The sequence below is a fragment of the Kryptolebias marmoratus genome, linkage group LG12, assembly GCF_001649575.2.
Source record: "Kryptolebias marmoratus isolate JLee-2015 linkage group LG12, ASM164957v2, whole genome shotgun sequence".
Classification (NCBI taxonomy): domain Eukaryota; kingdom Metazoa; phylum Chordata; class Actinopteri; order Cyprinodontiformes; family Rivulidae; genus Kryptolebias; species Kryptolebias marmoratus.
The window spans coordinates 10998332-11023502 of NC_051441.1; the positions used below are offsets into that span (position 1 = coordinate 10998332).

At 38.4% G+C, this 25171-nt stretch overlaps 1 protein-coding gene across 2 annotated transcripts in view; it reads right to left on the reverse strand.

Annotated features, from left to right (window-relative positions):
* The window catches only part of si:ch73-374l24.1 (protein kinase C alpha type), a 101749-nt gene that overhangs the window by 5297 nt on the left and 71281 nt on the right, over positions 1-25171 (reverse strand). Inside the window, exons 6-16 of one of the 2 annotated variants that reach the window (XM_017421838.3) lie at positions 14924-15080; positions 14689-14823; positions 9900-9993; positions 8394-8423; positions 4398-4538; positions 4147-4320; positions 3577-3668; positions 3224-3286; positions 2644-2782; positions 1820-1900; positions 582-689 (exon numbers count right to left, since the gene is read on the reverse strand). In XM_017421838.3, the coding sequence (XP_017277327.1) occupies positions 582-689; positions 1820-1900; positions 2644-2782; positions 3224-3286; positions 3577-3668; positions 4147-4320; positions 4398-4538; positions 8394-8423; positions 9900-9993; positions 14689-14823; positions 14924-15080 (1214 nt within the window). The remainder of the gene's footprint in view (positions 1-581; positions 690-1819; positions 1901-2643; positions 2783-3223; positions 3287-3576; positions 3669-4146; positions 4321-4397; positions 4539-8393; positions 8424-9899; positions 9994-14688; positions 14824-14923; positions 15081-25171) is intronic. The other variant, XM_017421839.3, reaches the window with a different exon arrangement.

Genomic DNA, 25171 nt, shown 5'->3' on the forward strand with positions numbered 1-25171 from the left:
AATTCAAACAGTTTTAAAAATATTGTGCTAAAACTGCATGAAACCGTACTATAATTATTAGTGTTACTTGCAGCAACTCTGTTTGAGATCTGCAACTTTTAATTTTTTTGCATAAAATCACGAGAAAATGGACTAAGATCACAATATCAACTCAACAATGAAGGTTTTCATTGTTTCAGGTTAACTTTTCAGTCTGAAAACAATATATTGTGTTGCATTGTATTTTACTCTGGTAATTCATAGTTGAATTACGGAAGTGTTGGTTACCAAGAAAGGGATTATTTCTAAAAAATGTCTATTTGAACACAAACACTTTGAAAGAACATTTATGTTTTTATGACACACGCCTGTAAAGTAAACCTGGGACAGAGAATTTTTAAGTTTTATCCCTTCATAATGCAGGAAAAGTGGAATAAAAACAGAGTTCCTGCCTTACTGCTGCTTAAATCATTTGATTTTTATTTTTCTTTTCTGTTGGCATCCTATAAAAAATGTACGGCTGTGTGTGTCTCCTGATGATTGCATAACTCCTCAGCGGCAGCCATTGGTTTTCAGTCCTGTTGGACTTGAACACCACTCACCCCCTTGCAGATGGACACAGCTTCTTTGGACATGGACTTGGGGTAGGACACGTTGTGCTCCATGATGGACTGGAACAGCTCGTCCTCGTCTTCCCCATCGAACGGCGGCTGGAAAACAGAGTTCAGACAGAAGTTTGGTCCCTTTTTCAACAGATGTAGGAGCCAGATGTGTCAGACTTTCTGTTCCAACAATTAGAAAATTGTCTGGCAGTAAACACCAAATCATGTTACAGCTGGATTTTGTTTTGTTTTGGGTGACTTTGTTGAACAATTGTAATTATATCTCACAAATTACAACTTTAAACAAACTAAAAATCCAAGAATTAAAGAGGAAAAAAAGAGGCCTAATTTAGGTTTGATCATTACAAAGGCACTTGGTTATTTTTAGTTATTTTAAATTATCTCCTTTTATGTTACAGAATAATTACAGTTTTAGGTGCTTTCTGGGATAATTTATTAAGTTTTCTAAATTACTTTATGTTACTTCCCACTATCAGAAGTAAGTTTACTCTTTTTCTTCTCAATTAGAAAGTGGAAGGAAGTCTTTAACAATTTTTTAAAAAGATACTTTAAACATTTTACAGAATGAAATGTGAGGCACTTTATTATTGCGTTAATGACACAGTTCAACAGCAATCACAGCAAAAAAGTAACACATGCTGAAAAATCCATCTGCAAAACATCAAACCAAAATGATAAATAAAACAGAAACAATCCTCTACAGAGATTTGAATTTTATTTTAATTTGATGTTTTTATCTGGTACATCTGGACTGATTGTACACAATTTAATACCTAAATTACTATCTAGTAAAACCCAGGTACTTCGACTCAAGTTTTTTGTTTTCATTATAGTTTTTTTTTTTAATTTAAAATAGTGTACTTTTATTTTGATGTGCTAATAATAATAAAAGCTAACTTTGTGTTGGTAATAAAGCTGCAGAAGTTGATCTGTTTGTTGCACAACATAAAATCTAAAAAGGAAATCCTTAGTGTGAGTTTCTTAAATGTTTTTGAGAGATTTTCTTTTTAATCACACAAAACTGTTTGACACAAAAATACTTTTTTTCTCAAATCTATAAAACAGAAAAGAGGAGCTAATTTAATAACTGAGAATCTGAACGCAGCGAGGACTCACTGAGTTAACAGGAAAATATTTTAATAAAAAAAAATTAGGGATTTTAATTTTTTTGCCAAACTTTATGTCTTTGACATAAAAGCTTTGTGAAGCATCATTACCTGTCCTGCTAACATCTCATACAGCAGAACTCCATAAGCCCACCAGTCCACCGACTTCCCATAAGGCTGGTAAGCTATGATCTGAGAGAAAAGTGACAAAAACAGAAATAACGTTACAGCATTTTGTGACCCGTTTTGTTTCCGCCGTTATTGTCTGGCTGCAGAAAGCTGCAGGGTCACAAACAACCCGAGAGGACTTAGAGTGAAGACGCTGAAGGAAAATCGAAACTAAAGCATTTTCCTCAGCTCAAACAACCAACCAAATCAACCTCCATTAAACACAATCAGCTATTTCGAGCTGCCATAACAAAAGCTCTTTCTCCTACCATCCAATTTGCCAGCCCACACTCCCCCCCCACATACACACACACACACGCACACACACACACTCTGCACAACAGACATAACAATCACACAGATGTACACTCACAAAGCTAAAATCACAGCTGCATTTGCTTTTAATACCCAAACGCAGCAATTTAAGCAGCGAAAGAAAGATTTGTCTTTCACTGGATAAATACAACATGCTGAAATTTGGGCTGAATGACAATGGAAAATAAAAATATATGTTCTTCTTTGTTGGGGTTAGTTAAGCCAGATGTCGTGGATTCATTCAGGGTCCTGGTGCTGCTATGTTTAATGTCGGTTCAGCGTTTACACTGTTGTTTTCCTGCTTATAGTTTAGTCCATACTTTCAGCTATTTTAACCATTCCAGCTTGTTCAGGACATTACAGCTCTGACTTTTGGTTTCGGTAACATTGAAATGAATGATGAAGTCTTTAAGATGGCTGCTTGATGTCCCTGAACGTGGCAGACGCCTCACCTCGGGGGCGATGTAGTCCGGGGTGCCGCAGAAGGTGCGTGTGGACATCCCCTCATACATGTTCTCCTTGCACATGCCGAAGTCTGCGATCTTGATGTGGCCCTCACAGTCCAGCATCACGTTGTCCAGCTTCAGATCCCTGCAGCACACAGGCAGCTTTCTGAGCATTTGTGTAGAAAGATTTCTAAACGGTTTCCTGTAAAGGGACAACATCACATCTCCGAGCTCTGTATTTATCTGCGGCTCACGTCATTTGAAGAGCAACGTGTTATTTTCCCATCAGCTTTATTCCTCTGTGCTCTTTTGTCTCTCAGGGTTCAGTTCAGCATATTTGCTTGTGTTTAAAAGTTGTGTTTCCTTCACCTCATGCAACACCTTTTTGGGCCGTACTTTTGTCAATAAATGGACTCAGGATGACAAACAAAGAGCTGAAGTAGAGGAGAGAGAAAGACTGACATTTGTTTCTGGGTTTCTTATTCGGTCTCAGGTTGTATTTTAAACAATTAATATGATTTAAAAAGCAGCATCTGTTCATTTAAAACAACCTCAAGTGTAAGAAAATAAACAACCTGTAATTTACCTGTAGATGATGCCTTTTCGGTGCAAGAAAAACAACCCGACGGCTATCTCTGCTGCATAAAACCTGCAAAATTTTAAAACAAAAAACCAAAACATCTATTTTTATTTGAATACTTCTTTTGTCTGCTGATTACAAAAGAAGCTCTAGACAGGAATGACTTCACTTGAATTTGTGTCGTTGTGAACAATCATGTCGATTGATTTGCTTCCTCTTGATTTGATCTCATCTCTTGACTATCACAAAAAAAAAAATCTAAAAAGTGTGTAAAAATTAACAACAGAAACCTGGATTTTTTAAAATAATCTTGATAGCAAATGATTGGATAAAGTGGATAAATCAGAGTGAGTCCTTACACCGCCTGAGGCTCCTTAAACTTGCCCATACGTTGGATATGATACATGAGGTCTCCCCCGTTGATGTACTCCATCACAAAGTAAAGCCGATCCTGTAAATCGAAGGAGGTTATTGTTCAGAGAGCAGCTCAGTAGATGTACAGTTTGTGCAGACAGCAAGAGAAAGTTATTACAGTTTGTAAATATGCTGTAGATGTAATATCCAGGGTCTTATAAAGGAGTCTAGACTGAAGCTTTTTGTGAAGAAGCATGGTCGTGTTTTATCGCAGGCAGCTTTGATCAGAACAGACTTATTGACGCACAGAACCGACGTCACATCAGGGACTCTATATTCAACTCTGCTCTCAGCTCACTTTTAATTTTCTCTGCGGGGGGGGACCGCTGAACGTGTGCAAAAATACTGTAAAAACTAATAACAGATAAGACTCACAGGAACTGAGCATAAATACAATGGAAGATTGCTATGGGAGGACAACGGCTTCCTGAAATAAAGGTTTATTTATTTTTTTGTCAAGGTGGAAGAAAAGCTTTATGAACTGCGACGACGGCAGGCGCTGAACTTTTACTCACCACAGTCTGAAAGCAGGAGTGCAGCTGCGTGAGGAAGGGCGGTTTGTCTCTCAGAGCCAACACCCTCTTCTCCACCATCGTACATTCCACGTCGTCGTCCTGGATCACCACGTCTTTCTTCAGGATCTTTATGGCGTAGAGCTCCTCCGTGGACTTCATCTCTGCCAGCATCACCTGCGTTGGACCGCGCGTGTCAAGGGTCACCATGAAACAAGCTGACTGAAATACTCAAACGAGGTTTCGGCTCTCACCTTGCCAAAGCTGCCCTTCCCCAGCAGGGCGAGGAAGTTGAAGTCATTGAGTCGGACTCGGTCCAAGTTACCTGAAGGGAAGCTGAAGCGCCGGTGGTCCGATGGCGTGATCACTTTCTTGCCGTGGCCCATCTTGGCTTTCTGCCGTGTGCACAAACACATGTAGAGGAAGGGAGTTGAAGTAAAGACTGTTTGTTTCCGTTCACCTGCTGTGAGTGGCTTAAATCAAATCCTAAAAGAGTGACGTTTCTGTTTCTGCTGCATATTTCTGTCAGTGGGAAACAAATACATGGTGCAGGCGGCATGCATTACTAGTCAATAAAAAGTCTAATTTTGAACAGTATTGAAGCTTTAAAAAAAGGAGGAAAAAAAATCTAAAAACTGTTTATTGTAACTTTTATTGTCCACTAACTTGAAAATAATTTAAAAATGCAATAATTGGTTTTACAGTGGGTAAAAATGTTAAAATTTCAGTCAGAATAAATAACCTGATCAGAGATTTAGTTCCTTGAGTTTTAGATTAAGATAATCTGATGATGAGAAACAACAGAGTTATAGTCGTTTAAGTCAAACCTGTGATGTGAAGCATTATCTTATTTTGAAATGAATCTGAGATACTTCCATATTAAACTTTAGCTCAGTATCTGTAAAATGTAATTAGCTGTAGGTGCACATCCAGTGATTATTTGCTGGGAGTTTCATTAAGATCTGTCCACTTAGAGACAAATGAACACACAGACTTGGAAAAAAATATAATTAATGCCTTCAATAAACATGCAAAACACAGCATCCATAAAGGAATGCACCATGCAGCTCATATGAGACACATTTCTCCTAAAACAGTCAAATTTATTAGTTAAATATGTCAAACGGTTAACATCTGTTAAGATTTAAGCATTTTACAGTGTTTGGCACGCTAGCAAATGCATTGTAATATGATTATAAAACATCATATTTATGCAAAATTTGATGGTGGTAAACAATTAGGCTCAGGTTTTATTTTAACACCAACTGCACGCTTTTCCACAGTGTTGCTCTGTTGTATCCAGACAGCCTCACAGACTTTTAGCAGCCTCGTAATTCTGGTAAAAGTGTCAGCTGGTCGTTCTGCAGGGGAGCTCGGCATTTTAAGGTTCCCCGTTGTTATAAAAATCTGCTTGCTAAACATCTTAAAAAAAAAAGGGGGACAAGTAAGGTCCCCACCAGCTCCCACTTTGGCTCCAGCGGCTGTCTGTTCAAGTCAGATAGCGCCCAGGAAACATGCGCACGGCAGGACAATGAGAGCCGTTGCCGGGGCAACCACTTCTCTCCTCCTGACTCAATGTGAAAATACACTCCCCTTGATAACTGTCACTCGTTTGTTTGATTCATGTTAATCGGGCCCTGCATGTACAGCAGGTTGAGGTTAGATTAAAGACTGCTGCTTCATCAGAAACCAGAAACGTCAAACAGAACTCTGCAGACGAGTGGGCCTCGGTTCGACCCGCGGGATGGTTGGGTTTCTTTCATACGAGTTTTTTGTGCAACTGGGGAGGACGAGATAAATGTGCAGTGAAAAGATCCATACCAGATGCAGAAAACAGCAGCACGAGTCATTAACTGGTGTGGACAACAACACCAACATGTCAGCATGTGTTATTGTCCAGCTTATGTTGTTTTACTTAATGCAAAGGTTTCCCATTGCCACCAAGTGAGTAAAAATCTTCAAAATTCTTCAGATTTTATAGATTTTTGCTTTTCTTTTTTCACCTCATCAGGCCTCCAGAAATCCTTCTTGGACTGAGAAAAACAAAAATGTTTTATGAGATTCTGGATTTTTAGATAATACATAGTTAAAAATGTTAGGGAACACTAGTATAAACACTTCCAAGAGGAATGTTGTTAAACGAAAGAGGAATCTGTCTAAAGTTTGACTAAACATAATCATGATATTTGCACTATGAACACAGACATTTTTGTTTTTATCAACCATAAATCATTTGTTGACTGATAACATTAATAATGAAAGAAATCCTTGAAGTCATACATTTTGCCAGAATTTTAAACCGAGATCATCTAATCTTGAAAAATGATGACGCTTTAGTCTTTTTGGTTAAATCCTGAAAATAACGTTGCACACGTTTGCATGAAATTTTGTGAGATTTCGTCTTGCACAATCTGTTAGCTCTTGAGATATGTGTTGGGGATGAGTCTCAGCTACTACCACACTAAATTTAAGCTCAAAAACTATAAAATTGACAGAGTTATAGCCATTTTGTTTCTTTTGTGGTGGCCGTCTTGAATCGGGTTGATTCCAAAACTTAATCAGCTGTAGATGTACATCCAAAAAAAATATTTGCTTCTTGTTTTTACCTTACCTCAGACTGACACCTAGTGGTCCTTTTAGGAATAAATTCACATAAACTTTAACGTGACGAGCACAGACCAGCTGCATCATTAAATATTCATTTGCAAAAATGAGAAAACTACACAAGAACTGTTCACAAAATCAACAAGTGTAGTTTCATTTTAAACAACATTTTTGTCACACAAAGTTACGCTCGAATAGATGCAGAGCAACAACACAACAGTCTTATATCAAATATATAACACTGCCATCATGTGGACAGATCCAGCACACACACACACACACACACACACACACACACACCCTCACAGCAGGCAAATCTGTGTGTTTCCATTAACACAGCTTCTGAGGGGGTGTCCTTCATGCTTTATGTCCTCGCAGCCTTTTATAGTCCAGATGAGACTAGTAGAAGGCGGACGGTGTTCACCCAGTGAGGAGGTGAAGCTCTTCTGACCACTGATGAAGACGATAGCACCAAGCAGAGGCCAGAGAGCTCCACAAATTTACTAACAACAACGCTGTCTGGTGTTTGCGTAAAATGCAGACATGGCTAAGGGTGGTAGATGCTGTGCTTTCAGAAAATATGATTAGAATGGAGGTAATCGTGTTTGTAGTGTCTGTTGCAATTTGCTCCACTTTAGTTGGAGGATAACCCAACCGTCTGCACCTCAGAGCATTTATTCACAGTCTTTAAAATCTGTCTGAAACAGTACTAAGGTGCTTTTAGTTACAATAAATGGGATCCGTTGGCTGCGACTAGTTTGTAAACAGCTTTCGAACAGGAGTCTCCAGAATGTCCAGACACGTCTGTGGCAGGTCTCAGCTTCCTCACTTGAGTCGCAGAGGCTTTAATTTTGAGAGAGCAGGAGCTTCATTTTGACACCTGGATGGGCGCTTTCCTCTGACAGAAAACACAACCACGCTGACGATAAATAATAATAATTAAAAAACTGGTCCAAATCTGCCTAAAAAATGATGAGCACAGCCTACAGTACATTTTTATAAGCTGTACACACGATAATAATTTGTAATTTTCAAAACATGGCTGCACGGCTCACTGTTCATTGAATTCAGTGAGACTGCAGATGAAAATGTGCGCATTTTCTCGCACCTTAGAGTCATGTTTAAATCACCATCTATTCTCAGCCAGTAAACACCCACTGAGCCACAACATGTGACCTTTTCCTTTTGCCAAATATCTAAAACCCTTTCAAAAGCAAAAGAAATCGGAATTAAAAATATAATTTTTTTTTTATATAAAAAAAAAAACCCACACATTTGTTCTTGTTTAAAGACAGATTTGAAAAACTGTGAACTATTTGAAAGCACTGCAGACATTAGAGGTGCAGTAGAGGCTACATGTGTCTTACATCAANTATATATATATATATATATATATATATATATATATATATATATATATGTTTGTTATAAAAAAGTTACTGTATACATGTGTGAGAGGAGTCAGAGGGATCCAAAACAAAGATGTAAACTGGAACGGCTCAATGGCAGAAGGCCTTTGTTAGTAAATCAGATTAATTTGTGGAATCGCAGCAGAGATCCACAAACAATCCTAATTCAGTAAGTGAGTAAAATGTGAAGCAGGCTGCACATGAGAGGGAAACAGAAGAAGCAGGCAGGTGAGCTACCTTCAGATAGTGGATATTTAACTGGCAGGCCTAGAAGAAAGAAGAAACTCACTTATTAGTGACCAGCGCACCCCCGAAAAGGTGCAAAAACACGTAGTTATGACTTTCATCCCTTGTGACCATTTGTCTGTGAACTCCACGAACATCAAATGCACGACTGAAGCATGAAAATAGATTCACATCTGTTGCATCCCATCCTAGTTTCCATGGCAACCACAAGTTGTGTGATGACAACAGCCTTGGAGGAAAGCCAAGGTCAGTGTTGTACAGTATGGAGGAAATTAAAACCGAGACTCTCGAGGAGAAGAAATTTACACTCAGAACTGGAGTTCATTAAAGCTGTAAAACGTCTCTTCAAACTCTGTTTTTTAATTCAAATCTAAATCAATTTCATACGGCAGCCACAGAGTTATTAATCTGCCAATGTAAAGACATTTATTACAATATATGTCTTTCATTATGCCTTAATAGTTAAAAAGCTGCAGTCAACAAAGCGACCACTAGAGGGCAGAATTTGGCTGCAATACATAAGAGTAGAGAAGGACAGAAAGCTCATTTCATTGACAACAAATCATGCAAACCAGACAGCCAAACATTTATCACTCAGACAACAACGTTTCAAACATCAATGAGTGCATTTTCTGCCATGAACACCCTTATTTATCTGCGCGTTTTAATGACTTGTAATCCATAAAAAGCAGAAAAAGGATGTGCAAACGCTGAGGAACACTTTGATCAGATTAAAAAATGGGATAAAAGTTGCAAAACCCCTTAAAGACAGCCCTAAAAGTCTGAAACGGAGTGAAAAATGGGATTAAAAACAGAACACAGTACAAAAACAAAGGAAGCAAATGAACTGTTACGATTGGGGATCTTTTGAAACTAGTTTCAGCCACACTTTAAATTAAAAAAAAAAACTTTCTCACATACTCTGTCAAATAGTTTTACTTTCATTGCTGCTGTGCTACAACTTTTTTACATTACAGTCTGTTAAAGCCGAGAAAATAAAGTAAATTTTAAAAAATTTTCTTCAAACAAAAAGATTTCTCTAGATCAGTTTGACATTTTATGTAACTTTCATCTTTGTTAAGTTGTGTTTGACTGAAGTTGCGCCACAAAAACTTAACTTTTAACTTGATGTAGATGTGACTGTGTGATGCAAAAAGAAAAAAAAAGAAAAGTGATTATTTAAGTAAATTCTGATGTATACTCTGGCGTTGATGAAAACTGCCTCCTACAAAGAGACTGAATGTGACTATTTCAAAGTATAATCTGCTGTTTTGAGAGACTTTTTTTTTAATCTGTTTTTATTTGTCTGAAAACACAAAAACAAGACTATTGAGTTTTTATTTCCTTTTCTTCTGTGAATATTGGAAAAAGCAGAAAGACGGTGAAGTTACCATGGCGACAGGAGCAAGAAGGACACGTTTTGTTCAAGTCTGGGCGAGTATCTACAACAGACACATGAATGCTTTAGGAAAAAATGGACTTGACCCTGATTCTCACTTCAAACTTTTGTCGGAGCTCCAGGTTGACGTCGTCCACCTCGGGGATGGGAACGTTGTAGTACTCGCCCTCCTCCTGGTTCAGCAGCTTGTACCTGGGAGCAGAAAAAAAAACAGGGAAAGATTGGTTTATTTTAAGGAGCTTTGTTTAACTGAAACTATTTACTAATTGGCTTTGAATTCATCTTCCTTCTGTCCAATCAATTAAAGGAACCAGATTTTCTGAACATCTGCAGGTCTGTTCTCTGTTCGCAGCTCCACTCTGTTTCTTCTTTAACGTACACATCCTCGACTGCTTGTCTAATGGTCTGTGATTCACAGTATAAAAAAATGCAGCCACACACAGAGAAACACACGCACTGAAGCAGTTTCCAAGTTTGCTGCCAACATTTTTACACATAGGTTCTTCCCTGAGTTCCTGCCCACAGCAGAAATCGATCAACTCGACTTGGACGAAGTAGAGGTGGGTACGCTGTGACTCTAACGCAGATGAAGGTTTGTCATCATTACAGTGAGGCAAAACAGCCAGACAACCTAAAAGAGGCCTCAGCAGAGGGCATTGTTTGAAGCTACTATATGCTGCTGTGGTCAGTCAGACCTTATAGGTTTGTAACGGTACGCAGACATGTTTTATTTCACTTATTTTAAACAGATAATAACCCGCTCAGATGCAGAGGCAGAAAAACAAACCCTCTCTTATCGGTGTGGAGGATCTAAGGTAACTGATGTTTATATTACAGGTGTTTATTAGAAGTTAGAGGACATTTTGAAAAACACAAATTACGACCCTTTGACTTTCCATACATCCAACTCTCGGTTTCCACCTCGACTGCTGGTCACCAGGAAACAGCCGTCTCCTGTTTGATTTAAAATCCTTTCACCTGTGATCAATTATAATTTACTTTGTGTACTATTGCTTTGATATTTAAACTTCAGTACTTCATAATCAATTCAAGGAATTAGATTATGGAATAATCTGGAAAGTAATGTCAAAAATGCCAGCTCAATGTGTGTATTTAAAAGAATGATAAAAGCTAACATGAACTAGTTTAATGTGTTCCTAAATGAATTGTTATTCAAGATGGATTTATAACAGTTTCTATTTTAATTTCTGGTAGATTATTATTGTTTCAATTACTAAATTGATAAAGAAAAAAGGGGTAGATACTATAAGATTTTTTTCTTCTTTCTGCTGCCTGTCATTTTATTAATGATTTATATATCTATATTTTGTTTTTTTTTTTTAATATATATTTATTAATTTTAACAATATAGAACACAAAACACAAACATCTGGCCCATATGTACAAGATCAGGAGTCACAGTCAATTGTTAGCTGCGTGTATAATAAGAAAACAAAACAAAACAAAGCACTTAGAATGGGTATTAGGAGGCAGTATACATCAATACTATAGCACAAAAGCTCTTGTGAGAATTGTGGAAATATTCAATCCAATATATGACAGAAAGGGTTCCCATGTCTTGATAAAAACGTCATCTTTACAATGCAAACGACATGTCAAGTAATCAAGAGACACATAGCTGAGTATAACTCTCTGCCACTGTAACTTGGAGGGGATTTTGTCAGTTATCCAATTCAGGAGGAGACATTTTCTGGCACAAAAAGTTAGCATTCTGTAGAGCTTTCTCTTATATTTATCACTGACAATAGGATCAACCACTCCAAGTAACAAAAATAGGGGATTATTGTTTAAATGAACAGACAAAATTTTATTCATTTCCCCTCCAATATTCTGCCAGAATTGTTTCACTTTAGTACAAGACCAAAAACAGTGTGTAAGAGTACCAACCTCAGTCTTACATTTCATGCACTGTGAAGATGTGGTAGGTTTAAATTTTTGCCTTTGATAAGGTGAGATGTGAGCTCTATGGAGAATCATAAGTTGAGTCGCTCTAACTCTATTACAGACGCTTAAAGTTTTTACATTTCCCCAGGCATTGTTCCAGTCATCATCAGTAATGTTACAGTTAAGTTCCCTTTCCCACAATTCCTTCAAGCAAGAGGTTTTCTCTGCATTTTGACTTTTAATGATATTGTAAAATGTACTAATAGAAGTAGCCGACCTGGTTAAAAAAAGTTGTCTTTCAGTATCCGACACTTCCTGACAAACCAAAAGTGTTGTGCTTTTCCTAATAAAATCCCTAACCTGTAAGTATCGAAAAAAGTCCTCTTTTGAAACATTGTATTTTTCAGTCAATTGAGTAAATGACATCAAGGTAGATCCCTCAAATAGGTCATGTAATTTAGATATTCCCTTTTCAATCCATCTTTTAAAGTTATTATCCATTATTCCAGGTAGAAAGTCGGGATTTCCACATATTGGAGTAAAGACCGAAGTTTTTTGAGACCTACCCTCTAGTTTTCTTATAGTTCGCCATGCTGTAGCTGTGGACATCGTAATTGGATTGGTACAAACTGATTTAAGGGATTCCACCTTTTTTAGAAAAAGAAGTGATTTTAAGGGACAGTCAGACATCGAACTTTCAATATCAAGCCAGAGAGAAGTAGGCTTATTACGTATCCAATCAGCCATGATGCGTAAGTGAACACTGAGTTGGTAGTTTCGAATATCTGGGAGGTCAGTACCCCCTTCCACTGACGAGCGACATAATGTGGCTATTTTAAGACGTGCTTTTCTTTTGGACCATATAAAGGAGCTAAACCAACTGTTTAATTGTTTTAGGGATTTATGAGAAAACATAACTGGGACCATTTGTATTGGGTAGAGTAGTCTAGGAAGAACATTCATTTTTAAAAGAGCAATTCGGCCCATCCAGGATATGGGAAGAGTATTCCATCTCTCTAGGTCTAGCCGAATGCGTTCAAACAGGGGTGAGAAATTGGCTTTATACATTTGGTCGAATTTTGGTGTAATATGTATTCCAAGATAAATAAAACCCTCTGGTGACCATTTAAATGGGAAGGGCCTCACAGGTATTTGTTTCAGGGTGCCCAAGGGCATGGCTTCCGATTTACTAAAATTTATTTTATAGCCAGAGAATTGGCTAAACAGATCTATTGTCTCAATCAAACAAGGAATAGACACCGTTGGCTTAGTCACTACAATTAGAACATCGTCAGCGTAAAGAGTGATCTTATGCTCTCTATCCGCAACATTGAGACCAGTTATATCTTTATTAGACCTAATAGCTTCGGCTAAGGGCTCTATTGCAAGGGCAAACAGCAGAGGCGAGAGAGGACAGCCCTGTTTCGTACCTCTTAAAACACTAAAGTAAGGAGATCGTAAACCATTTGTGAGCACAGCTGACAAAGGATTTTTATACAGAAGTTTCACCCAGTTTGTAAAATTTTCTCCCAGACCAAAGTTATGCAATGTATAAAACAGGTATGATAATTCCACACGGTCAAATGCTTTCTCTGCGTCCAGAGAAAGCACAAGACCATTCACTGATTTTTCCTGAAAAAACTGGATGGTGTTTAGCAGCCGACGCATATTATTATAAGAGTTACGACCTTTAATAAATCCAGTTTGGTCTTCATTAACTAAAATAGGTAACAAACGTTCTAGTCGCGTGGCTAAAATTTTAGACAAAATCTTTAAGTCAACATTCAAAAGAGAAATGGGTCTATACGACGCACAGTCTTCCGGGGGCTTACCCTTCTTTAAAATTAAAGAGATATTTGCCTCTCTCAGGGATTGCGGTAGTGTCCCTTTCATAAAAGAGTCATTAAACATATTTAAAAGAGGGTCAATTAAGAGGTTCTGAAACTCTTTGTAATATTCCACACCAAGTCCATCCGGGCCAGGAGACTTGCCAGATTGGAGCCCTTTAATTGCATCCAGCACTTCATTTTTAGATATAGGTGCATCAAGACTAATTTTCTGGTCCTCAGATAGACAAGGGAGCTTAAGAGAGGAGAAAAACTTATCCATTTTCTCAGTTGCGTTGGGCTGTAGTTCTGATTTATATAGGTTTTCATAAAAAATCCTAAATGTATTATTGATGTTAGCAGTTTCAAAAGTTTGCTTTCCCTGGTCATCTATGACAGAAGAGATAGTTTGGGAGTCTGCCTTTTTCTTTGTTAAATATGCCAAATATTTCCCTGCTTTATCTCCATGTTCATACATTTTTTGTCTTGCAAATCTGATCTGAATTTCCGCTTCTCTAGTCAGTAGTGTGTCCAAGGCAGAACGAAGTGCAGTTATCTCTTTAAGTTTTTGTGCAGATGAACGTGTGACGTACTCTCTCTCAGCCCGCTTTAATTTTGACTCCAAGATCTTCCTTTGCTCAGCCTGCCTACGTCTCTTGATGGATGTATAGGATATAATAAGACCTCTAGAAACGGCTTTAGATGTTTCCCACAATAATGATGGATTGTCTGTTGAGGGTAAATTACTTAACAGAAACAGTTCAAATTCCTCTTTGAAATAAGACAAAAACTTTTGGTCTGCCAGAATAGAGGGGTTAAGCCTCCAAAATCTAGTTGGGTTTGCAGGATTTGTAAAAGTATACTGTATAAATACCGCAGCATGGTCAGAAACAGCTATTGGGCCTATAGAGCTGGAGGTTATATTTTGTTGTTGTTTATTGTATGTATATTCATTTTTGTTTTAATGAAATGAATAAAGATTTTCAATTCAATTCAGTTCAAAATTATTCTAATAACTTATTTCTTCTCAATGGTTTTTATTCCTTGTGTTTTTTATTCTACCAATATTTGTAAATTGCTACAAGTTCATGTACTTCAGATACGTTTGTAGTGTCAGCCCCATGACAATGTGAGTTTAGCCCATTAACTAACTGACCATCCACAGTGGGGAGCTTTGATGAGCTCGGACACGCCAAACGACATGGAGCCCATGAAGTCATTCCGGGTGGTTCTGTCCCAGTCCCACACCTCGATGGACAGACGTCGGTCCTTATCTGATGCTTTCAGCTTACTGCACAAACACACACACAGGAAATAACACAACTCAGAGTTCTCTTTAAAGTCTACTTCTGACGTGCTGTGACATGAAAGTAGGCCGGCTTTTCACTCACAAGGTGAAAGACTCGTTCCAGCAGGGATTGAGAGAGGACCGGATGGTTCTGGTCTTCTGTTTGGTCTCGTTCTTTGGGTCTGGGATGAGCTTGAGTTTGACATATGGGTCTGATAAACCGTTTGGATCCATAGGTATCAGGTTCCTGGCTTCCCCCACTGGAAGAAAAGATGACAGAAAACAAAACAGGACATCACGCTGACTCAGGGGTCAAAAAGTACACAGGAGGTTGAAGAGGGACGGAGAGAAAAACAGTCTGAGTCAGTGACAGTCACTCTGTGGCCGGACGGCAAACAGAAATAATCTGAACTTTGTGTGATTATGAGTTTATGTTAACTGGAACTGTATGTGGTCTTAAGTTGAAATAGTAAGTGTTTTTTTAAACATTTAAGTCAAAAAAGGAGGAAGAATGGTTAATGAATTGTAAAATTAAGTTATACTTTAAATGGCAGCTGTATGAACACTTTTATATAACCTTTATATCAGTGTAAAGACAAGAATAAACATTTATTATCTTGGTCTGTGTTTATGTTTGATTGTCTGTTTAGCTGTTTAGTTTCCTTTGGGTTACTTTAGTTATTTAGGTTTTGCTCCTTACATACCACTTGTATTTGATTAGTAATCAGCACACCTGTTGTCTCGCGGTATATATATGCTTCCTGGTTTACCTCAGTTCCTATTTGCCTGCATCTGGTTACCTTAAATATGAGATGTACAAGTTGGGCATAGTAGAACAACAAAATATGTTTATTATATTTATTGCTTTAGATAGAATAATCAAAACAGGCACCACATATGCTGATCACAGGAGCTGTGAAGCAAAGCATACTGTCAAAATTCACTTAAGCTGAAGCGTGAAACAACACTAACAGCTCTGTAATACTGGTGGGTGTTAGGGCACACGCACACGAAAATCAAGAAAAACAAAACCACTCAGCTGAAAGTCCATCTCACATATTCTGTCACAGAAAAAAACAACAACAACAAACAAACTAAAAAGAACAGATGAGAAAATTACACTCCGTTTGGAAAGGAAAAGTGAAAATGTTTTGTGGACTGCTGCTGCAAAAGTTGAGCAAGGTGAGCAGATAATGTGAGGTGACATTTTCCTGTGTGACAACTGACTAACAGAGGGGAAAAAAGAGGACTAACACACAGCAGCAGGAGTAAAATAACACGAGGTGGTGCGGCGGCCGCCTTCACCATGGCGACATTTACGTCCACTCCCCCACTCAGCCACATCAAGAACTCACAAACAAATGTCAGAAATAAGGCAGAAGTAAATCAAACAGGCGACTATAAAATAAAAAAGAAATTCTTGCCAAGTCAAACAAATACACGCAGTAAGACTCAAACAGTTGTCGTGCAAAACTTTAGGTTAAGTGTTAAAACTTCTTGAACTGTGAGCCACAGAAGACTCTGATAGTCAGACATGAGCTTTCATGTTTCTACAGTGTTTTATGTGACAAGTTTAAATGACTCCTCACTTTCAGTTTTGAATTGAACATTTTGAGCTAAAATATAACTGAGGTCTATAGAAAATTGGTTGTGAACTCTGTATTCTGGAGGGATTTGAGAGAAAACTGTAGGTCTTATAGAAGTGAGAGACACACTGGGTAAAATAAGACAAAAATGCCTACGTTTTTATGTGTACTTTGTAAATGTATCAAAAAGAGTTGTGGGTGTCACTCAAGACATTCAAGATTGAATCATTAATGCAATATATAGATCTTTTCTATTTTAAGGTCAAAAGAAAGGTTTACAAGACAGTGAGAGCAGCTGTGTTGTACGATATGGAGACAAAAGGACAAGAGACAGAAGTAGCAGAGCTGAAGATGTTGAGGTTCTCCTCGGGAGGGACAAGGATGGACAGGATTAGGAATGAGGTCATCAGAGGTACAGCACAGGTTGAAGGACTGGGAGATACAGTTAGAGAGGCCAGACTGAGATGGTTTGGACATGAGGAGAGGAGGGACAGTGGGGATATTGGTAGAAGGATGTTAGAGACGCAGCTTCCAGGAAAAAGACAAACAGGAGACGTATGGATGTAGTTAGAGAGGACATGGAGGTAGCTGGAGTGAGGACAGAGGACAAAGTGAGATGGAGGAGGATGACTCGCTGAAAAGGGAACAGCTGAGAGAAGAAGAAAGAAATGAAGATGTAAAACAATTACATCTCTAAAGTTACAAATAGTACCAGACTCCTGCAGAGTCGGTGCAAAAACCACGAAGAAAAATGACTTTTTCTGGGCAGCTCGAGTGTTTGTCTTTGCTCGTCCAGTTTCGTGCAGCAGAGGGCAGTGCAGGTCTCTGTGGCTTGGCCAGCAGCTTCTCCCATATTTATGAATGTGATGCCTTAATATCATGTTTGACTTCTTGTCTGAAGCTAATTCGCAACCACAGTCATCACCTCACTCTCCCACAAGCCAGCACTCACACACACACACACACACACACACAGACACACACGTGAAGAGCGAAGAGCAGAAGGAAAATCTCAGCCTCCCGTGTTTTCAGAAGCCTCCCCTCTGCTGGCGGTGGCGGCGTTCACAGGCATCAGTCACTTCCATGGCAACGCTGGCAGCAAACAATGCCAAAGAAACTTCAACAAGCTGGTAAACACACTAATCAGACAAACACACGACGATGGATACCACAGTTTTTGTACTCTGAAATGTGTGTGCAGTCAGGTTACATTCTTATTCAAATCTTTCACTGGCTCTTTTATACACACACACACACACACACACACACACAATAAAAGATCATCATCAAGGACCATCTCTGGTGTCGGTTGCTTAGATACAACAAGAGCTGCTTGCTGTCTGTGTCCTCCCTTCTCCTATGCTCCTTATGAGGTAGCTGCTAACAAAATTACTGTTTGTTTGTCTTTATCCTTTTGTTTGGGAGCGAGGGAGGCATGATATGCACACAAAACGCAGCCATTTCTTCTCTTTGATCAAAGACTTCAGCAACACATTATGGATTAACACTTGCAGTGGATGCTGTTCAAACATTCATTACAGCTCATCCTCTCTGCAAAAAGCCGAGAAGATAATGAGTTCTGAAATCGTCTGTTAAAAAAAAAACAAATCAATGCAAAGTTATTTATTGTTTTTATTTTCATTTGGGTGTTATCTGATGCACCTTATGCTTACAGGTAAAGTCTCCTCAATTGTTGTTTAGAAATTTTTTGCCCAACAAATCCTTCCTAAACCATTTCCCTGGGTCAATAAAAGCATCTTCAGTCTTTAATATCTCGTATATCTGAACAGAATCGCTGCCTAATTAGGGAAAAATGAAATGCCACAGCTAAAAATGACATATTATTTGTTTGAAGGGGCGGGTGCACGCAGGCCTGTGGTGGGCTGACAGTATAATCTCCCTGAAGAAGGCTTTGAGATTTAAATGTGTTGTTGCATAACAATGCCATGTGCAGCCAATGAACGCCTGATAATCTGAGGGGGAAACTGCACGACCAAATGGGAGCTGGATGGATCCCCGCTGAGCAGTGTCAGGGATCCAAATTCATACAGACACACACACACACACACACACAATAGAGAGAGAGAGAAGAGGAACAAAAACGCATAAAAGAATCCTGGCTTTAATTGTTCACTTTCGAAGAAGTATAATTAGGACATCTGAGATCAGAATCTCTAAAGGGTCAAAGATCATGATTAAAAGAATGTGAAGCCAAAAGCAAAACAAGAAAAATGAAATCATTAGGCAAGATACATTTCTGTTGGTGGGCACTTTAAATTTTCATCGAATTAGGAGTAAAAAATATATAAAACAAAAAACAAAAAACTATTGTTTTATATATATTTATCTATGTAAAATAAACTACTAATAGTTTTAATTAAATCTTTAGGGCATGTTTAAATATTTACCTGTCTATTAATAACATTAATACTAAACTTATGACATTGTAATAATTTATAAAAAAGATGCTCACACGACCTGCTGTAAAATTTCTGAGACTGGAGTTGTGTTAGGACCACAGCAGTGCATTTCGGTCTTGGCCCCATTAAGCATAAGCTCTTTAAGTAAGTCTGAATTAAACTTTATTTCTCAAAACTGAAGCTGACCAAAAAGCTATCTACAGCAGGTAAGATATTATTTGTTCGTAACTAGGACTGTAACAAGATCTTGCAAAATTAAACACCACAAGATTTCTTGTCGAGATGAAAACTGTACCAATGCTGGAACTGTTTCACGACCTTGTCTGGTGAAATTATTACTGAAGGTGAGTTCCACCACTTTAACTTGTTTAAACCAACATGTCAGGCAGTAGGACCAGCGCAGACACATCACCCGAGCTGCGAGCAGCTTTCCCTGCCCTCCTGTAGCTGTGGAGAGGGAGAGGGAGACTCTCTGTCGCACACCTTTTTTGAAACAGAACAGACTTAATGATAAATGGTAAATGGACTGTACTTATTTAGTACCTTTCTAGCCAATCAGGCCACTCAAAGCACTTTACAACACAATCTGTGCTCTAATTTACCCATCCACACACATTCATACAGCACTCTACTACATCCCTACGAAGCTAAGCAGAATAAATCATTCTGTAGAGTCTAATCAGTGCTTTAGATCACATTCATACACCGATGGGGCACATCGGAGGCAAAGGGGGGTTTAGTGTCTTGCCCAGAGGCACTTCGACATGTGGCATACTGGTGAAATCAAACCTCCGGCTGTCTTGTTGGAGGACAACTGCTCTAACCACTGAACCACAGTCACCCTTAATGTAGAGAAAAGTTTATTTCTGTATAAATATTCTGTGTAAATAGTTTGACACAAAACATCTGACAAACATGACAAAATTAATTATGCTTTGCAATAATTTTTTTTTTTTTTTTGGTCTTTGATTAGGTTTTTAATTTTGGCACCTTGTGAAAATGAGTTTGACCCCCTGAGTTCAAAGGTCACACAGCTTTAATGAGAACAGTGAAGGTCATGTATGGTTGAAGCACCACTCTGAGGCCTGAAGAGACTCGGGAGAAATCAGACAGGAGAGATCCAGTCACTTGAGTTTGTGGGAAAATCTTTTTTCTTCAAAATATTGCTAAAATCTCATCAATGAGGGTTTTATTCCTCTCCTAACCTTTCCACAGAATCTCACTACAAAGGATCAGAAATACTGGTTTAGTACTTGGTACACTTTTTACACAACCCCAAGGAGTCATAACTTCCCAGATTTTACCCTCAAGTGGCAAAACAACTAAAAGAGACAACTAAATGTGGGGTTTAAAGACAGATTAAGTATCATTAAGTATCAACCCAGTGGTTTTAATACTTTAAACCAGGGGTGGGCAACCCTGGTCCTCGAGTGCCACTATCCTGCATGTTTTACTTGTTTCCCTGCTCCATCACACCTGATTCAGTGGTTAAATTACCTCTTCGTGTTCTGCAGAAGCCTGTTAATCACCCATTGTTTCAAATCAGGTGTGTTGGAGCAGAGAAACAAGTAAAACCTGCAGGATGGTGGCCCTCGAGGACCAGGGTTGCCTACCTCTGCTTTAAACTAAAAGCCTCTTTCTTAATAAACACATATCTTATAGTTTGCATGAAATCCTAGCTTTGTTTTAGTATAAAATATTGTTAAGTTTAAAGATATAATATTTTTCCCTTCAAACACAATGGTTAGAACATGTCCTAAATGCCTAAATGTTAAACTGAAAACACGGAACAAGAAAATCCAAACAGGAAGCTGCTCCAACGAAATGCAGGTCTGATTTAACATTTGTCACATTAGATCTGTGTCTGTTTTTGAGAAACAAACGCAGATGTAGGCCTTTGTTTGTCAAACAGGCTTTATTTATAGTTTCTTTTTTTTATATAAGAGTTGTGTCATTGAAGGACAAAAAAGTGTATTTTAGTTCATGTGCTTTAAACCTGAGGCGAGCATGTCAGCAGGAGGAAATCTCATCCTGAGTAAACGGCTGCGTAAACCGCCATCCTCAGATGCACTGTGTGTGTGTGTGTGTGCGGGCAGGTCATGTGGGGACGTTTGTATTTTTGCCTATCCTTAAAACTCCAGAAGAACTGCCTGCCCCTGCCCACGGGTTTTTAAATGTCACTTTTGTCAGAAATACAGTGATCAGAATGAGGAGTAAAATAGGGAAAGGGGAGGAGATCTGTTCAAAAAAGAAAAAAGGAAGATGAAGAAAACAACAAAGAAAGCAAAATAAAGAATACAAACAAGAAGAAGCACAAGAGGCTGGGTGTAGAAGAAGAAAATTAGACATTCGAGCCGAAAGGGAAAGGAGCAGTCCCTCGATGGAGAAAGAACAAATGTCCAATTAAAGAAGAAAATGGAGGAAGAAAACAGAATATGGCCGACTGGACACGATCTCTGCAGGTATCACGAGAGAACAGGTGAAGAGAGGCGAAGCTGAGGTCTTAGAGGAACAGGTAGGATAAGATAACAGGAGAAGACAACGCTGAAAGGAGGGATGAAAAGAGGAAGAGGGGAAAAACAAAGAGAAGGAAAGTAAGAGGAGGAAGCCTGAGGAGATGTGTCTGTTTTCTTGGTTGGAAAGATTTAATCAAGTTCATGTTGGTGCGGTGAACCACGAAGGCCCGCCACTTGTGTGCCAGAGGGGAGCCGGAGAACAAACTGTGGGTCCACTGCTCAGATCACTGCCACTATCGAGGAGGAGAAGAATAAAACACCACAGTTCAGAACAAATGTTCAGGTTTGTTCTCCTCTGTATTGAACTCAGTATTGATCTTCATTTCCTCCTTCATGTGGAAAACTGTCAGTCATGCCTAAAGCATCCTCTCAGTGGCTCCATCAGTCTTTCCATTTACTATCTTACTTTCATTTTGAAACTTAGAAAATCAAACTTCCTTATATTTAGAAAGACCAAACATTAAAGTGAAATATGCTTTTGCATTTTTAACACGAGCTGTGGCAGACTTTAGCGACTTCTAACTCAATTCTATGATAAAAATTACATTTCAAATTTTCCTTTGGTGCTGCATCAGATTTGGTAGAGTTGCAGATGAAAAATATATTTTTGAGCAGGTTGAAGGGCATCAGTGTTCACTGACTCATGGCTAAAAAGCTTTTTTTACTTAAAGCTCATACAAGACTGTTCAGTTTGTCCCATCTGTGGTGCTGGTAAAAAACAAAAATTCTTTTTTTTTTCCACGTCAAAGTAGGAAAAAAAAAGAAGTCATTTTAGATTTTGGCTGTGCTTTGAGTTGCTTCCTAAAATATAGTACATATTCAAAGAACACTTCTCTTGTGTCTTGTTCCTGTTGGGATGCTCTGATTGTTTTCAACTGATCCCATTAAATTGTGTTTTTATTTTATTACAATTCCTAAACAAGTATTAAATAATATTCCTTTCTTAAACAAAATCTTAAAAGGACAATTTAGATGCTTTGAGTCGGGGTACCAACAATTAATGTCTTCTGCAGGAGTAATTGTGTAATGCAAAACTGATGGTGTAAAGATTTATAAAGTTTAGTTTGAATAAACTGCTATAACATTTTTAGGAATGGCGTTATTTTAGGAAAGCAGTGATCCACTTTGGTCTTGACCCTGCTCAGACTGTTAGATTACAGTTTTTCCTGAGAACCCAAAGAAAAGACCAGGATATGGAATAACTAAAATTTTAAATTTGAATAAACTAATAGGCTAACGGAGCAGCAAAAGTAAAACAAACAATACATACAGCCACTTGGGGAGCAGAAAACAAGGCATCAGGCACAAAGCAGGGACCACTACAAAAGGTCCGAACTAGGCCTACATTACCTGCTAGAGGCTGAAGGAGTTTGAGATAAAAACAGGAAAGAGTATGAAAAAGTTGACTCTAGTGACCATGACTTGTCCTTTGGCTGTCACTCTTCCATTTGAAGTGGAATACAAATTATTGCTGGTTTCTTGGCCTTTTCTAATCAATTTAAGGTCATATGTTTGATTCAGGGTGGCACGGCGGCACCGTGGTTAGAGCTGTCTCCTCCCACCAAGAAGGTTGCAGGATCGCCTCCTGGCCTGCAGCATTTCTGGGTGGAGTTTACATGTTCTCCCTGTCCATGTATCAGGTACTCAGGTTTCCTCCCACAGACCAAAAACATGCCTGTTAGATTAACTGATATCTCTAAATTGTCCCTAGGTGTGAGTGAGAGTGTGAATGCTTGTTTGTCTCTCTGTGGCCCTGTGACGGACGACCTGTCCAGAGTGTCCCCTGCCTCTTAAAATCGAAGGCGACATGTGTCCAAAGTTCATAAAGTGAACAACATATAAACTGTGGCACCATTAGTTTAACAACACGGGCTCAGTGGTTGGCTTTGTCTAAGATTATAACACAAGGGAAGCAGATCAGTTTAACACTGCAAACGAGAGCCAGTTCACTTTCACTTGTGTCTGCTTCACCAAATCTGACTCAGGTAACCATGTCAACAAGAACGCCGCTGTCATCATCCTAGTTAATAGTCTGCTTCGTTTGCTCCTCGTCGCCATCAAACCCCAGTCACAGAGGGATGCAGACAAAGACACAAAGGGGACGTGTATCTGTCAGAGAGCTGCAGAAGATCAAAGCCACAACAAGCTGGATGATGTACACAGAATGGCAAATAAAAGTCTACATAATAATAATAATCTAAAAGGCACATTTTGACCCCCTTTTTCTGACAAGCACATTTTTAATGAAAGTAGTCACATCTGTCAGTCTGCTCCTGCCGTAGTTGGACTTTCATCCTCTCTGATTAACCACTATATATAGGTCTCAGAAATAAATTTCCCCTTCCCACCTTGGTCCTGTTGTGCATAAATGTGTGAATATATGAGGTTGACAAAGAGAGAAGTTGTGGAAGTGACCCAGCAGTCATTTTTCTCCCTGCCAAAGGGGTTTTTAACACTGGAGAGTTCTCTACTGCAGGTGTTGCTCTTGACTGACAGGATAATTTAGAGGTGTTGAAAACACACACACACACAAGCACACATTTGCAACGCACAGACAATAAAGGCAATCCTGAATTTGATTTCACGCTGACAAAAAAAACAAACAAGTTATATATATAAAACAAACTGCATTCAAACAAAATGCAGCGTAAAGAGTGTAAACTGTAATACATAAAATAAAAACAAGTACATTTTAACACAAATTTTAAAAAAATCTGTTCACATCTGGCTTTCTAGAGGAACAAATGTGGGTCTTTTTGGCTTTCAGAAACAAGCAAAATGACTGCATTTGATTCAGTCAGAAATACTAATCGACTCCAGCTCTGATTGGTACTAATGAAATCGTTTTTCAGTGACAGCGAGTGTTGCACTCTGGGTCGCAAGAGTGGCCACAAGCAATGTTTTCTTCAGAGAAACATGTTTACCAATTTCAAAGCTTCACATGGAGGCTCTTAAACTGATGACAAAAACTATAAGATAACAAAACCAGCATTTCTTAGAAGAATGCATATTAACTGCCACCCTGAGAGCCAAAATATGAAACAGAAATCTGTATCAATACCATTCTTTATGTTTTAAATGTTTGTCTTAATGGAGACTTTAAAATCTGCTGCTGTGAGGTCAAAGCTCATATTTTCATTTGTGTTGTCCTATGTCCAAACACATTTAAAGTTACCAAATGATTAGGACTCGCTGATGCACCAGTTTATATTCAAACCTGGAATAATAAATGTTTACAAAAGTTTCAGGGTCTAAAAGGTTTACCTCGTTTATTTGGCTGTTTGTCAGGCTTTAATACCTCACTGCACAAACAACAACTCATCTGAATGATGCCTCGGTAAACTGAAGAGTGAAGTACCATGACACTAATGTGAAAGTAGGAGTTTATTTATCAGATAAAATCCATTATTGGATCTGAGACAAAAAGAGCACATCTTAAAAACCAAAATGATACGGTTCGTGATTATATGTCTAGACTGGATGTTTGTTGGGAAATTAGAGGTCCATGATTATCACCACGACTGCTTGTTTGGGACTATTTTCCTTGAAAACTGCTTTTATAATGATCAAAAAGAGCCGTTTGTGTCATTTTAGCAGCTTGCCTGCAGAACTGGACACTCCCACAACTCAGAATTAGGCAGAAACGAGGCGAGCCACTGCAATTTTGGATATAAATTGCTGTACAGGTGCTGGTCATAAAATTAGAATATCATGAAAAAGTAGATTGATTTCAGTAATTCCATTTAAAAAGTGAAACTTGTATATTATATTCATACATTACATACAAACTCATATATTTCAAATGTTTATTTCGTTTAATTTTGATGAT